This window comes from Entelurus aequoreus, linkage group LG05, assembly GCF_033978785.1.
Source record: "Entelurus aequoreus isolate RoL-2023_Sb linkage group LG05, RoL_Eaeq_v1.1, whole genome shotgun sequence".
Lineage (NCBI taxonomy): Eukaryota > Metazoa > Chordata > Actinopteri > Syngnathiformes > Syngnathidae > Entelurus > Entelurus aequoreus.
Genome location: NC_084735.1, coordinates 16821196 through 16835557, shown reverse-complemented (window position 1 = coordinate 16835557; position 14362 = coordinate 16821196). Strand labels below are relative to the sequence as shown.

At 39.0% G+C, this 14362-nt stretch overlaps 1 protein-coding gene across 4 annotated transcripts in view; it reads right to left on the bottom strand.

Moving 5' to 3' along the window:
* Positions 1-261: 261 nt before the first annotated feature.
* LOC133650232 (roundabout homolog 2-like) overlaps positions 262-14362 on the bottom strand; it is a 232147-nt gene continuing 218046 nt past the window's right edge. For 3 of the 4 annotated variants that reach the window (XM_062047236.1, XM_062047238.1, XM_062047239.1), the window contains exons 21-27: positions 13487-13634; positions 13168-13380; positions 10548-10741; positions 10314-10406; positions 9286-9453; positions 7552-7670; positions 262-943 (exon numbers count right to left, since the gene is read on the bottom strand). In XM_062047236.1, coding sequence (XP_061903220.1) covers positions 932-943; positions 7552-7670; positions 9286-9453; positions 10314-10406; positions 10548-10741; positions 13168-13380; positions 13487-13634 — 947 coding nt within the window. In that variant the 3' untranslated portion in view covers positions 262-931. The remainder of the gene's footprint in view (positions 944-7551; positions 7671-9285; positions 9454-10313; positions 10407-10547; positions 10742-13167; positions 13381-13486; positions 13635-14362) is intronic. The other variant, XM_062047237.1, reaches the window with a different exon arrangement.

Sequence of the window (14362 nt, the reverse complement as noted above, 5' to 3'; positions counted from 1 at the left end):
TGCAGAAAATACATTTTCATGATGAGGCAGAGCTTCACCTGAGCGCACATGACTGCGGGGAGAAATCACAGTGTCATGATTCCTTTGGCACAACATGCAGGGCTGATGGTGTCCGTAGGTCTTATTGAGGCGTGTCCCCCCCATCTGAGAACATCCTGCTTTTGGGGCCTACGGTACTCAACCCGACTCCTTCCCACAGAGGTAAGAAGTTCAATGTCTGTAAGACCGAAAGCTGTGAGAGCACCTAAAGGCAAACATCAGCAAATGTATTTTATTGTACATTAACAAAACAACAAGAGTACAAAAGTCAGTCAACAGACACTTTTTTTGTTCTTTTCGGAATTCTTATATTCTGTATTTATAAATCCCACAACTGCAGCAAACCGTCCCTCAGACGAACACAAGGGCAGAAGAAGGCGCGGGATTACATTCAAACTTGCAAAAAGTCTGTCTGCTGGCACGCAGGATCCTTCTGTTGCACAAAAACCAAGAAAAACCAAGAAACATTCGATTGGACTGCAGGAGTCCCGCTGTTTTCTTCCTGCACCTTTTGGCCTTTCCTTGTGCTTATTTGCTGTTTTGGCTTCACAACAAGAGTGCAGCAGTAGTTAATGTCTTTCCACAAAATGTATTCTTGGCACATTCAGAGGAGTTGGGCTTTTTGAACAACAGACTATTTTGTATTTTTTTTTGTACTGGTAATCTCTTGCCTGTATCCAGAGCCCACGAAAGCTGAGTACAGACACAGGTATTTACAAACCAAGCGACCAGGGCAGCACATAAATAATCATAGTAATACCAAAAGCATGATGAAGAGTCTTGTTTTTTCACAGCATCATGACATGAGTGTCATGTAGGTCACCGTGTCCCCAGTTGAAAGGTGGTGAATGATGGCGGCATCAAAGGTTAACTTCCAGCCTCTCAGACAAACTTATCTCATTTCCTGCAAAAAAGACCACAAAAAACAGAATTTAACAGTTTTATCAGGAATTTCATTACGAGAAACACACTTTTTACACATACTGATGGGTCAAACCATACTGACGCACTTAGTGAGAGGCACAATGAGTTTTTTTAGGAAAAAAAAACACATGAACAATAAAGTTTATCAGGGTGTGCTTTTTTGGGGGCTCACGACTACTTAATGATGTCGGAGGAGTGTGGTGCCGCGCTTGACATTGTTATTCATCGAGAAACATCCATCTAAATGGAATTTAAAGAAAGGACAAATTCCAAAGTGTGGGATCATTTTGATCTTAAGAGCACCAAATTAGGGAAATGTTCCTCTTTTTAAATGTAAACTTTTTGGCTTACTGACCAGCAATGTTCCCTCTAATTGTTCTTGTGTCTGAGCAAACACAAAAACTCCCTGAGCATTCAGTGGAGCACACGTGAGCAACATCACACGTGGCAATACCAGCAGCACACCTGTCTCAAACCAATCTTTTATAATAACACTCAAATGAGAGGAGTCATTTTCATGAGATTATTTTGTAATATTAGGGATTTGGCCCACTTGTAATGAAAATAAAAGAAATCTTGTTTTTCATTAGCTATGGATTAGTATTGTACAATATGTCTGGGTGGGGGTCCTGCTTTGGAAATCATTTGTACCCCTTTCAGAGATCACATTTAGTTCCCCTTAAACATCCTCATGTTGCACAATGAAATGTAAGCATAGGATGAAGTGTGCATTCCTGTAACTTTCTCTAGTAACAGCATTCCATGATTAATATCAATAAATTAACAATAATAAATGACAGTAGAACACACACACGGGTGACTGAGGAGTCATAGTGTAACTTTGTGTGGTGTTTGAGTTTTCCGACTCTTTGTGTGGCCATAAACGCACCAGTGGCTTAGTTTCTATGCGTGTTGGTGACAGAGTACAAGTTGGTTTTGGCCTGGTTTGTACGGCAGAAAATTACTAGTTTTTCGAGATAGAAGTTTTTTACTCATGTTTTTGGTGTGGTTATGGCCGAATATAAACAGTTTTGCTCAATAAAGTGATCGATATAATTCCTGTCCTCGAAGTATCTCGATAGACGTAACGATAATTGAACGGTGTTCAATTGAACGGTGTTGACGAACACCGTTAGGACTGCTTGTTGTCACTGTCACTCAGAGTTGCATTGCAAAATTATACAGAATAAATGTGTTTATTTTGTTTAGAATTCAGATGGGATTTGATTTGGTGCGCGGCATATATTTGCTGTGCGCAAAAGGACGCTTGAGCAGTGCGCAATTGCGCAGGCGCGCACCTTAGAGGGAACGTTGCTGACCAGAGTTGCATGTTTGAAATTCCTTTCTGCACAGCTATTATGAACAAGTACCAGTGCAGTGTCAATACAGCCAGTGAGTGTGCCACACAATCCCTATTCATCATTACCCCCAGCCCCTTTTAAATAATCAGACTGACTCCAGAGTCAGTCTGATTATTCCAATTAATCATCAATAAATGGTGAGCCAATCAATAACATCAGTTATCTGACAAGTATACTTATACAGTTGATCTTCATATTGATTAATGATCAATCAAAACATGAAGTTTGGTGAAAACCACGTTTTAGATCACAATGCTGCAAACATCCTATAACTTCCAGACAAACGCACGGACTTAAGGACAGTAACACCTCCCCGCCTCTGGGTCAAAGGTCCAAATAAAGAAGTCTGTAACCCAACAGGAAGATGAGGGAAACCTAATCCAGACTTCCTGTGGAAACTTTACTGCAATGAAAGCTTTCATGTTCCCAGCAAGAGGCAGGAAGGGTCAGTTTAAGGGGTGAAGTGTCTTGATCCACAGGGGCAATGACTTGAGACACAGCAGGCATAGAAGGAGCTCTGTCTCTACGTGTGTGTGTGTGTGAGAGAGAGTGTGTGTGTTTGAGTGTGTGCGTGCGTGTGTGTGGTAAGGCAAGTTGCTTTGCTACACTCCCATGTCGGATGAGTGTTGGTGTCAGGGGGCTGAGGGGTTGGTGGGGGGGGGGGTTGTCATCTGACAGGTCATCTTGTTGTTCCTTCATACACATTTTATTGTCATAGTGCATACAACAAAACAGTAACGCCGCTCAACAAACAACAAATTTGCATAATGCCCAATTTTTGGGGGCTGCAAAATCCGCTGGATTCATGTTCATTTGTAGTTAGAAAAGTAATAAGAGTTGTTACATTTATTTTCGGCTTTTTGATTATTTCCCCAGTGGAATAATTATCCAACGTCCATTTTTAATGATTTGAAAAAACAAAAAATAGACGCAGAAATGTAAATTTATCTGGGATTTTTTCCTCATCCACACTGTAGAGGTGGGCGATACTGGGAATTTTGGTATCGAGTTAATACCAAATAAATACAGCGTTAGTACCGCCAATACTGACCGCGAAAGTCATAAGTAGGAATGTGCCGATCAGTATTGGATGATTTTTTTAATGTCAATCACAAACGTTGATCCTCTCATCCGCTCCCCCAAACTAATAACAATCACCTCCATTAAGGAGAATTTCTTTGTATCCCATGTATTAACTTAATACAACAATCTAAAACAATGTGATAGTAAAAAAATTCAAGATAATTCCCTTATCACGTTCACGTGTTACCATATCTGAGTTACTGTGTAGAAATATGGGGAAATAATTACAAAAGTACACTTCATTCATTAACGGTGTTACAAAAAAGATCAGTTAGAATAATACATAATGTTGGATATAGAGAACATACAAACCCTTTATTTATTGAATCAAAGATACTGAAATTCCACGACATAGTGAATTTGCAAACAGCTAAAATTATACACAAAGCAAACTATAACCTGCTACCCAAGAATATACAACAATTCTTCTCAAAAAAAAGAGGAGAAATATAATCTTAGAGAAAAATGTAATTTAAAACATTTGTACGCACGTACAACACTTAAGACCTTCAGTATATCAGTATGTGGAATTCAATTATGGAATGGATTAAGCAAAGCAATCAAACAATGTACTAATATGATACACTTCAAGAAACTCTTCAAACTTAAAGTGTTTACAAAGTACAAAGAAGAAGAACCATGATAAACATTCTCAATTTATTTAATTCATCCATTCTTTCACTCTCAAAATAATCTTACTTATCTCATCATATGAAAGGTAACTTACTTCACCAATTATTATTTATCTATTTATTTTTATTGTGATTACTTATGGAGTACATTGTGAATAAATTGAGAACAGGAAGTGAACAAAAAAGTTTAGCAACTGTTATGTAAAAGAAAAGGGGTAGGATTAAATAAGCTCTGCTTCTTCCTACTCCTTTTCGAACATGTTGAAAAGAGAAACTGGAAATTGTGATGTATCATGTTGTATGCTTGCATGTTCGAAATAAACTCAAACTCAAACTCAAACTACTACACACACAAAAAAAACCCTAATACAGATTAACAAGAAAAGTCACAAGAATACAAACATTAAAATGTAAACAAAACAACTAAATTGCTGGTCGTTTTGGAGAAAAACTGCAACAAAAGCTTTGTCCCATTATGCTAGTATCGATCCAATACCTATACCCACCTTATTATCGACACTATCGATATTTCGATCCATACCTCCAGCACTAGTACAGAGGGTCACTATGATTCTAACAAGTCCAAATATAGCAGGAGAGCTAAGTATTTGACCCCCTGCAGAATAGAAGATATGAATAGTCTTCAACTTTTACAGTTGAATTATTTCAAAACAGAATCAGAATGTAAAAAAATACAGAAAAAAGGTGATATGTTAATTTGTATTTGATTGTGGAAAATAGGTGAAGCTTTCTGACCCCCACCGACCGGTTTATGTGTCCATGAAACACACACATTAGTCCTGTGCCTTTAAGAAAGTATTTATAACCTCAACTCATGATGTGGATACAAACCTCTGCCATTCAAACCTCTCCACCACCATGGGCCAAGACCAAAGAAATGTCCAAACAACCTGACAGACAAAATTGTAGACCCACACAACAAGAAGCTTGTTGAGAAAGAGCCCACTATTAATATTCATGAATCATATATGGAAGAAATCCAAGATAACAGTCAATGTTTTTTGCTCTATGGATGATTGGACCCAGAATTCCTCATCCAGTTAAAGTAGCAGTAGAGTGGAAAAACAAGTTGTCTCTATATAGAAACTATTATCAAATATATATGATTAATGACACCTAAAGACTTACAAAGTTTGCAAGTAAGTAGATATGATCAAAATAGTATTCATCTCACAGAGATTCACGAGTCATTTTGAGAGATAATGAGCTAGCCAGACACGTGATGTAAAAGTAGGGACCGCAGATCCCTTCCCCACCAACAACAATGCAAATCATGCAGACTTTGTGGGAGCCAACAACGACTACTTTGGGAAAAATTATGATCCATAAATTGACAGTATATTGTTGATCCTGAATACAAGGAGGCAGAGCTACAAGTTTTAGAAGCTCTGCTAAACAGATCCAGCTTTAATGAAACACTAAGCATCATGTAGCAGTATTGTTATGTGCTAAACAAGAAATACAAACTGCAAACACAATAAAACGATCGCATAGTGTACAATCTCTGCTCTTACTTCGATGACGACTGATAGGATGTCCATATCATCCTGTTTAGATGAATAATTAATTGTAATCCACACGACGAAGGGTTAAAAAACACTGACACTATCTTCGGTTGTAGTGTGTTTGTCTGTAAATCAGGGTATAAACTGCATGTCACGGGTGAACAACTTCTACATTCATGGCGAAATCCTCCTTTTATCCAAATGAGAGGCATGATTTATAAACTGGAATTATTTTGACGAGCCGCGATGCGATGCAGCAGTAGCGGAAACGGCAGAAACAAGACATCGCCGGCTCAATGCTGCGTGCTACATAAGCTTCTTCTTCGTTGCTGTTTGCATTAATATATGTTGCATTACTGCCATCTTCAGTTTCATTTTATAATTACATCAAAATCTCTCCTTGAGTCCAGTGCTGCATAAACTATAGTTAGCTCTTGGTTATTAATGCTAAGAATACTTGGTCTGCGTTCGTGCTTGTAATAACAACATTGCTAATATTTGGTTAATATTTAGGTCACTATATGTTTAAAGAGTATTAGTTGCGGGTTTTGGAATGATTATTTAGAGAGTTTTGTGGGCAAAATAGAGAGCCCCCACAGACTCCATTGTTAGATGACTTTTTATGTATTTATTTAATTACGACTTAGAAAAAAAGGTAAAACATATGTGTTCATGTCTTATATGGAGTTTGTGAATGATAAACAGCAAATCTCTTTCGAATTTCTAATTTCCCATATGACTGATCTGCTACTATGGTCAGAGTGCAGAAGTGTTACTACAGTGACATCAATCTCTGGAATTAGTCTAAGACAGTGGTCCCCAACCACCGATAGCCGCACAAAAAATAAAAAATAAAAAATAATAATACACTTTTTTTTTTTTTTTTTTTTTTTTTTAAATTAAATCAACATAAAAAACAAAATATATACATTATATATCAATATAGATAAATACAATCTGCAGGGATACAGTCCGTAAGCACACATGATTGTATTTCTTTATGACAAAAAAAACAAAAACAAAAATACCATATTTGTAACAGTGTTAAAGTTGTTTATACAGACACCCTCAGTGTGACCTGTATGGCTGTTGACCAAGTATGCATTGCATTAATTTGTGATGAGAACAGCCGGTAGATATTATGTGACTCGGACGGGACGCACGCAAAGGAAATGCCTTTAGGTTTATTGGCACTCTGTACCTCTCCCTATGTCCGTGTACACAGCGGCGTTTTAAAACGTCATATATTTTACTTTTAGAAACCGATACCGATAATTATGAAACCGATACCGATAATTTCCGATATTACCTTTTAAAGCATTTATCGGCCGATAATATCGGCAGCCCGATATTATCGGACATCCCTAGATACAATGAAAACACAATTAAGCATATAAAGTCAACTTATTTTCCACTCTACTGGTACTTTAAAGATGTCAAGAAAAACATTCGTAACACCATTTTTTGTGTGATGTTGTCACAAGAAGGTTTAGGTCGGGACTTTGGGAAGAACATTCAAGAAGATGGCCTGTTTTATCCTTTTCTAAACAATATGAGTATGCAAACATCGGATCACAAATGAGTACGCAAAAGTACACGAAGCTGGACATGCCAGGTCCCAAAAGGAGAATGCAGCAGCGCTTTCCATTCAGTGGGCACAGCTTGCAGTACCATTAAAGACGTGGGCTTGTGTGAGCGAGCCTGCAGGAGGTCCATTTCAAAGCATCACTCCCGTCGTGAAGCATTCTCCCGGGAGCACACAGACACACATTATTGTTTCTTACTGTGCACCCTCCCCTGACTAGATGGTCAAAATAGATAAGATGTACTGCTAAAGCCTGAGAGCGTGTTACTATAAGGAATGGAGTAGCCAACCATTTGATGCACTTGTATTAAAAGATGCTAGACGATGTGTGATTCATGGCGTGTATGACTACTTGGATGCTTCACTTCCTAAAACCATCGTAATAATGTCTGGCATCCTACCTCGCTATACTTCCTGGCGGCGTTGACTCCTCGGGAGCCCGTGGAGCCTCGGGATGAGGAGCTTCCTGTGGTCGAACAGTTAGTGGACATCTGATTCCTGGAAAGGTAGGGATGTGCAGCTGTAAAATACAAGGGAGACATCATGTGATTAATATTGTCAATGCTGTAGATATACAGTACACTGAGGCGAAATTACACTAACATACAGTACAGAAAATAAGCTCTGCTTCTCCCTACTCCTTTTTGAACATCTTTCAATGTTCTTAACTACAAGTTAAAGGCACACTAATTATTTACCAGATTCACTATCTATTTTGACATAACCATCCTTCACATCTTTCTTTCATTGCCAGTCACCACTGATCTAAAAGTGTGTACAGTCAAACATCGAGTTTTGCTGAAAAATGTCCGCAAATATTTCGCCCAAAATCATTCGGGTGAATCGAGTGCCCCAAAAAACAATTCCATTGTTAGTGGCTGAGACATTGTACTTATTTTATTTAAAATAAAGTTGCGAGTGCCAGCGCTTTGATAAAGATGGTGAGAAACACATTGGTCTAGTCTTCAATAAAATTTAAATTGATATTAAATGTTCATGTATTTATTTCAATTGCAATTTTTTTGGGTGTCTGAAATGGATTATTAAAATTTTCATTATTTCTTATGGGAAACATTGCTTCTTTTTGAAGCGAATTACAGGTATTCTCTGAATTTTATTACTTTTTTTGTCAATAAAATGTTCCATAAAATGCAAATGTGTTTTTGTTTTGTGTTTCACATGTTTCTTTATGAACCTCAAATATCCATCCATCCATTTTCTACCACTTATTCCCTTCGGGGTGGCGGGGGGCGCTGGAGCCTATCTCAACTACAATCGGGCGGAAGGCGGGGTACACCCTGGACAAGTCGCCACCTCATCGCACGGCCAACACAGATAGACAGACAACATTCACACACTAGGGCCAATTTAGTGTTGCCAATCAACCTATCCCCAGGTGCATGTCTTTGGAGGTGGGAGGAAGCCGGAGTACCCGGAGGGAACCCACGCAGTCACGGGGAGAACATGCAAACTCCACACAGAAAGATCCTGAGGCCGGGATTGAACTCACGACTACTCAGGACCTTCGTATTGTGAGGCAGACGCACTAACCCCTCTGCCACCCTGCTGCCCCAACCTGAAATATATTTAATAAATTAAAATGTTCCTCATAATATTGCAACTTATTTCTCTTAATATACTAACTTTACTCATAAAATTACTGCTCTTTCTTCCACTATTTCTTAATTTTCTTGTTTGATTTTACCTTTAGAATATGCAAACGGACTGTATTTAACGAAGGATTTTCATAGTCGAATCAGACTCCTCCCAAGTGAATCGTCAACTATTCTCAGACACTCATAATGGGAACCAATAAAAAACAAAATGCGTTGCAAACGGCCCTCATTCCGCAATTGTCTTACACATAGCAGCCATTGAATGTATGCTGATTGTCTATGCACACCATAAGAAAACATTTTAGTCACCCAAAAATATCCTTATATAGACATTATATTTTGCTGCATGAACAATGTTACAAGCCTTCTAAAGGACTGATATGGTGTCAGTGCTGAGTTGTGTCATTTTATAGGACTTTGCCTCCCTTCCCAACACACACCAAACGTCCACAATACATCAGGCTATGCACAAGGAAATCACCAAAAACACGGTGATGCAGCAAAATATGACGGTCTTACTCTCAGCATGTCTTTGTCCAGAGCCTTTGCGCTGGTGGCTGACGCTGCTGTATTCGCTCCTCTCCAGGGAGGACAAGGAGCCATTTGTCATTTTACAGGCCTCCATGCATCTCCGTGAGCCCTGCAACCTGTCCTCCTCTGGGGGCGGCTCTGGTGGTGGAGGCAGGTCTGTAAACAGAATCATGTGTAGTTGTTCAGAGTTCACAATGTGCAGCAATTATGATAACGAATTCCATGCGTCTGTTGTTCTCGGAACAAAACATTAGGGGACCCAAGAGTCAAATTAAAGTCTTAATGATCTCCAGAAAATAAGAATACTTTGAAAACAACCGAAAATGATGACATTTGTCAAGTTAACTTTAATTATGACAGAATTACACGAAGGAACACAAAATGCCTACACATAACAGTAGGAAGTAGGAAGATGCAAAGCAATTGTCTCTTAAAATTTTATTTAAAAACATTTAATTACCTTTTAAATTGTTTATTTCCACAGCAATTGTTTCATAAACATAAAACTTAGGCCTCAGTGTTGACCCCTGATGTACACCACAGACAACGTAAGCGTGATAAATTCTCTCATTTTTACGGCTTTCTGGATATCAAGAAGCTTTTTCACCCAGTTTCATAAGCAATCCTCCAATGTTATATAGTTCTAATTTATTGATCAATATTCTGATACATTTTAAATTACTGCAGTTTTTAAATTGTTGATTGTTTACAGTCTTATAAAATTGGCACAACTTAATCTTATTTTTATTTTGTCTGGAAAATTACCAGATTGAGATGATCAATTAATTGCTGGACTATGTTGAAATCTTTTTAATAAGGTTTTCAATCATTTCAATTTCAATTGCATCCCAGCCAGTATCAGATTGGGACACAAAATCAGATTGGATCGGAGGCCAAGAAGTCGGATTGGGAATAGATGCCAAAAATGTTGATCGGACACCCCTAATTGCAATAAATAAATATGTTTGAACGGTTGTTCAATGGCTCACCAACAAAATATCTATAAAAACACTCACCTCCTTGTATTTCTCTCCTGTATGCTTTTTTTTTCACTCGAACTTTTTGGTTGGAAGGAGACCATGTATCTGCTGGGGATGGGTGACTGTGCACTGAGTTATAAAAAAGTGGGGGAACAAAAATAAAACCACCATTAGAAAATGTATACTTCTCAATTACATATTAAAATAAAAAAAATTTGAATTTGTGTTTGCTTGAATGCTTTATTTGCTCATCTCCAGCCATAAATTTACCGGGTGTAGTTGAGATGACGTCGTCTTCATTCGGAGACACACCCTGGCTATGTTGGCAGTGCTGGGCAGGACTTCGGCATTGCGGCGGGCAAACATCTGATGAGCCGAGATGTTGTTGGCTTGAAGAGTTGGATTGCGTGAGTGGTGGACTTGGTGCCCGGGGAACTGGCACTGGACCACATGGTAACCTTCTGCTGTAAGGAGAGAAGGCAACACAGGAACAGAATCTTAGACTATTTTATTGCTAGGTTTTTGGTGGAATGTACAGTGAAACAGCTTGCGAAAAACTACCATCTGCAGAGGTAATAAACATTAGGTTGGGTAGGCGCTTTTAACATGGCATGGAACATGGCGGAAGAACGATCCTGAACTTGAGCAAGGGGTTGTTGGAACTTCTGCATACTACATACAATATATATATATATATAATATATATGTGAGCATGCACTGCATATATTTTCACGGTGCTAACTATTTTATCTGTATTGTATGTATTAATTGTATTGCTATTATTGTTGGCATTTTATAGCTTGGCCAGGGACTATATTTAAACTACTTTTACTGCTATACTTTTATAGTTTAAAATTAGCTCCATGTCTAACACTGACACATTTACGAAAATGTTCATGAATATGTGCTGTCCTTGTTTTAAATAAATACATAAAATAACAAATTGAGGAGGAATGCTTACTTGTGATAAAGTCAATAACATGATCATTCCTATAAAATGGTCTGCGTATGAACTACAAACCCCGTTTCCATATGAGTTGGGAAATTGTGTTGGATGTAAATATAAACGGAATACAATGATTTGCAAATCATTTTCAACGCATATTCAGTTGAATATGCTACAAAGACAACATATTTGATGTTCAAACTGATAGACATTTTTTTTTTTTGCAAATAATCATTAACTTTAGAATTTGATGCCAGCAACACGTGACAAAGAAGTTGGGAAAGGTGGCAATAAACATTGATAAAGTTGAGGAATGCTTATCAAACACTTATTTGGAACATCCCACAGGTGTGCAGGGTGATTGGGAACAGGTGGGTGCCATGATTGGGTATAAAAACAGCTTCCCAAAAAATGCTCAGTCTTTCACAAGAAAGGATGGGGCGAGGTACACCCCTTTGTCCACAACTGCGTGAGCAAATAGTCAAACAGTTTAAGAACAACGTTTCTCAAAGTGCAATTGCAAGAAATTTAGGGATTTCAACATCTATGGTCCATAATATCATCAAAAGGTTCAGAGAATCTGGAGAAATTACTCCACGTAAGCGGCGTGGCCGGAAACCAACATTGAATGACCGTGACCTTCGATCCCTCAGACGGCACTGTATCAAGAACCGACATCAATCTCTAAAGGATATCACCACATGGGCTCAGGAACACTTCAGAAAACCACTGTCACTAAATACAGTTTGTCGTTACATCTGTAAGTGCAAGTTAAAGCTCTACTACGCAAAGCGAAAGCCATTTATCAACAACATCCAGAAGCGCCGCCGGCTTCTCTGGGCCCGAGATCATCTAAGATAGACTCATAAAAAGTGGGAAAGTGTTCTATGATCTGACGAGTCCACATTTCAAATTGTTTTTGGAAATATTCGACATCGTGTCTCCCATCGAAAATGTGTGGCGCATTATGAAGCGTAAAATACGACAGCAGAGACCCCGGACTGTTGAACGACTGAAGCTCTACCTTAAACAAGAATGGGAAAGAATTCCACTTTCAAAGTTTCAACAATTAGTTTCCTCAGTTCCCAATCGTTTATTGAGTGTTGTTAAAAGAAAAGGTGATGTAACACAGTGGTGAACATGCCCTTTCCCAACTACTTTGGCACGTGTTGCAGCCATGAAATTCTAAGTTAATTATTATTTGCAAAAAAAAAAAAAAGTTTATGAGTTTGAACATCAAATATCTTGTCTTTGTAGTGCATTCAATTGAATATGGGTTGAAAGGATTTGCAAATCATTGTATTCCGTTTATATTTACATCTAACACAATTTCCCAACTCATATGGAAACGGGGTTTGTACATTTGATACTTTTTTTTCCCAAAAATATCAAAAGCAGATACAATCAGATACATCACGTCAACACACCACAAGCCTTTGCGATGCTTTGTTTTGAACAGACCCTAAACAGAATGTTAATGGGAGAGCGCCTCCTCAATTCCTTGAATTGAATTGAATGTAATGTATTTTTGTGCTTAAGCAAATTCATGGGAGAGAGATGCCAATATATTCTTATCAGAGGCCAGGAATCAGTTTGCGGCAAAATGTTGTACTAAGCACCTGTCATTCATTAGTTGACATGTTACATGTGGTTATTCACAGAAAATGGGGCCTTAAATATAATGTGTGATCTGTGTATAGGGAGGGGCATCCCTAAGTAGGAGTCACCTGGTCTGAAACAGTTATAAGTCAGCCGCTTTGTAGCCGAGAATATTCATGTGTAGGGGCGGTGCGCCTCCAGAGTGGTCTCCTCACACTTCTGAGCTATCGACACTGACCCCTCACGTCATGCGTAATGCTGGCGGGTCACCACTGATTTACTAATAAAGCCATCACTGTCATGCAATCCAAACACATTCATGCAAGAGCGAGGCAGTCCATGTACCGTGACAGATGCTGGCTATCCTGTTGGTTAAGGCGGGGCAGGTCCTGGGTAGCCCGTGTCTCCTCGTGGGGAGATGGGGTGAGCGTCGCGGTCGACTGGTGACCGTAGGAGGTTGCTGGAGAGGAGGCGTCATTTCTCTGGCAGGGGCCTTCTTCGCAGCCCTCCATCAAGTAGGTCCTCTCCGGCAGAGGAGGACACCACTCCTCATTTGAGCTACAAGCACAAAGAACCGAAAATAGTTGGAAATATATTTTTCGTCCAGTTTTCTCCAATATGGATTAGAAGCTTTAGCACCATTTACGTAATATGTTCTACTCACCCTATGTCCATGTTCTTGTGCTCGAGGGGTTCTTCATCTTGCTCACACTGTTCCAGCTCTCCAACCGGGGGAGGTGGGGGCAAGGTCTCCATCCATGTCAGAGATGGGGTCTTAACAGCCTTACCCATTGCCTTCTGCTTTGGCTTACCTAGAAACCAGGCAAGGATAGGATGAACATATTATAAACAAACAGTACATGTAATAAACTATACAAAACTAAAAGATAATTGGACACAAAACAAAAACAAAAGATACAACATCCATCCATCCATCCATTTTCTACCGCTTGTCCGTCTCAGGGTCGCGGAGTGCTAAAGCCTATCCCAGCTGCACTCGGGTGGGCACTCTTGAAAAGTCGCCAACTCATCGCAGATAGACAGACATCATTCACACTCACATTCACACACTAGGACCAATTTAGTGTTGCCAATCCACCTATCCCCAGGTGCATGTCTTTGGAGGTGGGAGGAAGCCGGACTACCCGGAGAGAACCCACACAGTCACGGGGAGAACATACAAACTCCACATAGAAAGATCCCGAGCCTGGGGATCGAACCCAGGACCTTCATGTTGTGAGGAACAAGCACTAACCCTTGTCCCACCGTGCTGCCCAACATACAAACACAATAAAGAACAGTTCCTAAAGAAGAATAGAGGATCAAAACTAAGACATTATACAGTTATTATTATACAGTAGTAAGTTATTATTATATAGTAGATAAGTAATATCCTCTAAAACTATTCGTAACCACTTTACAATAAGGAAATCCTTATGAAATAGTTTATAATTGCTATATTTGTATTAAATATCAGACAGTGTTGGCTCACAATACTACTAACACACATCCTATCCTCCATAAAGTAATATATGAATGG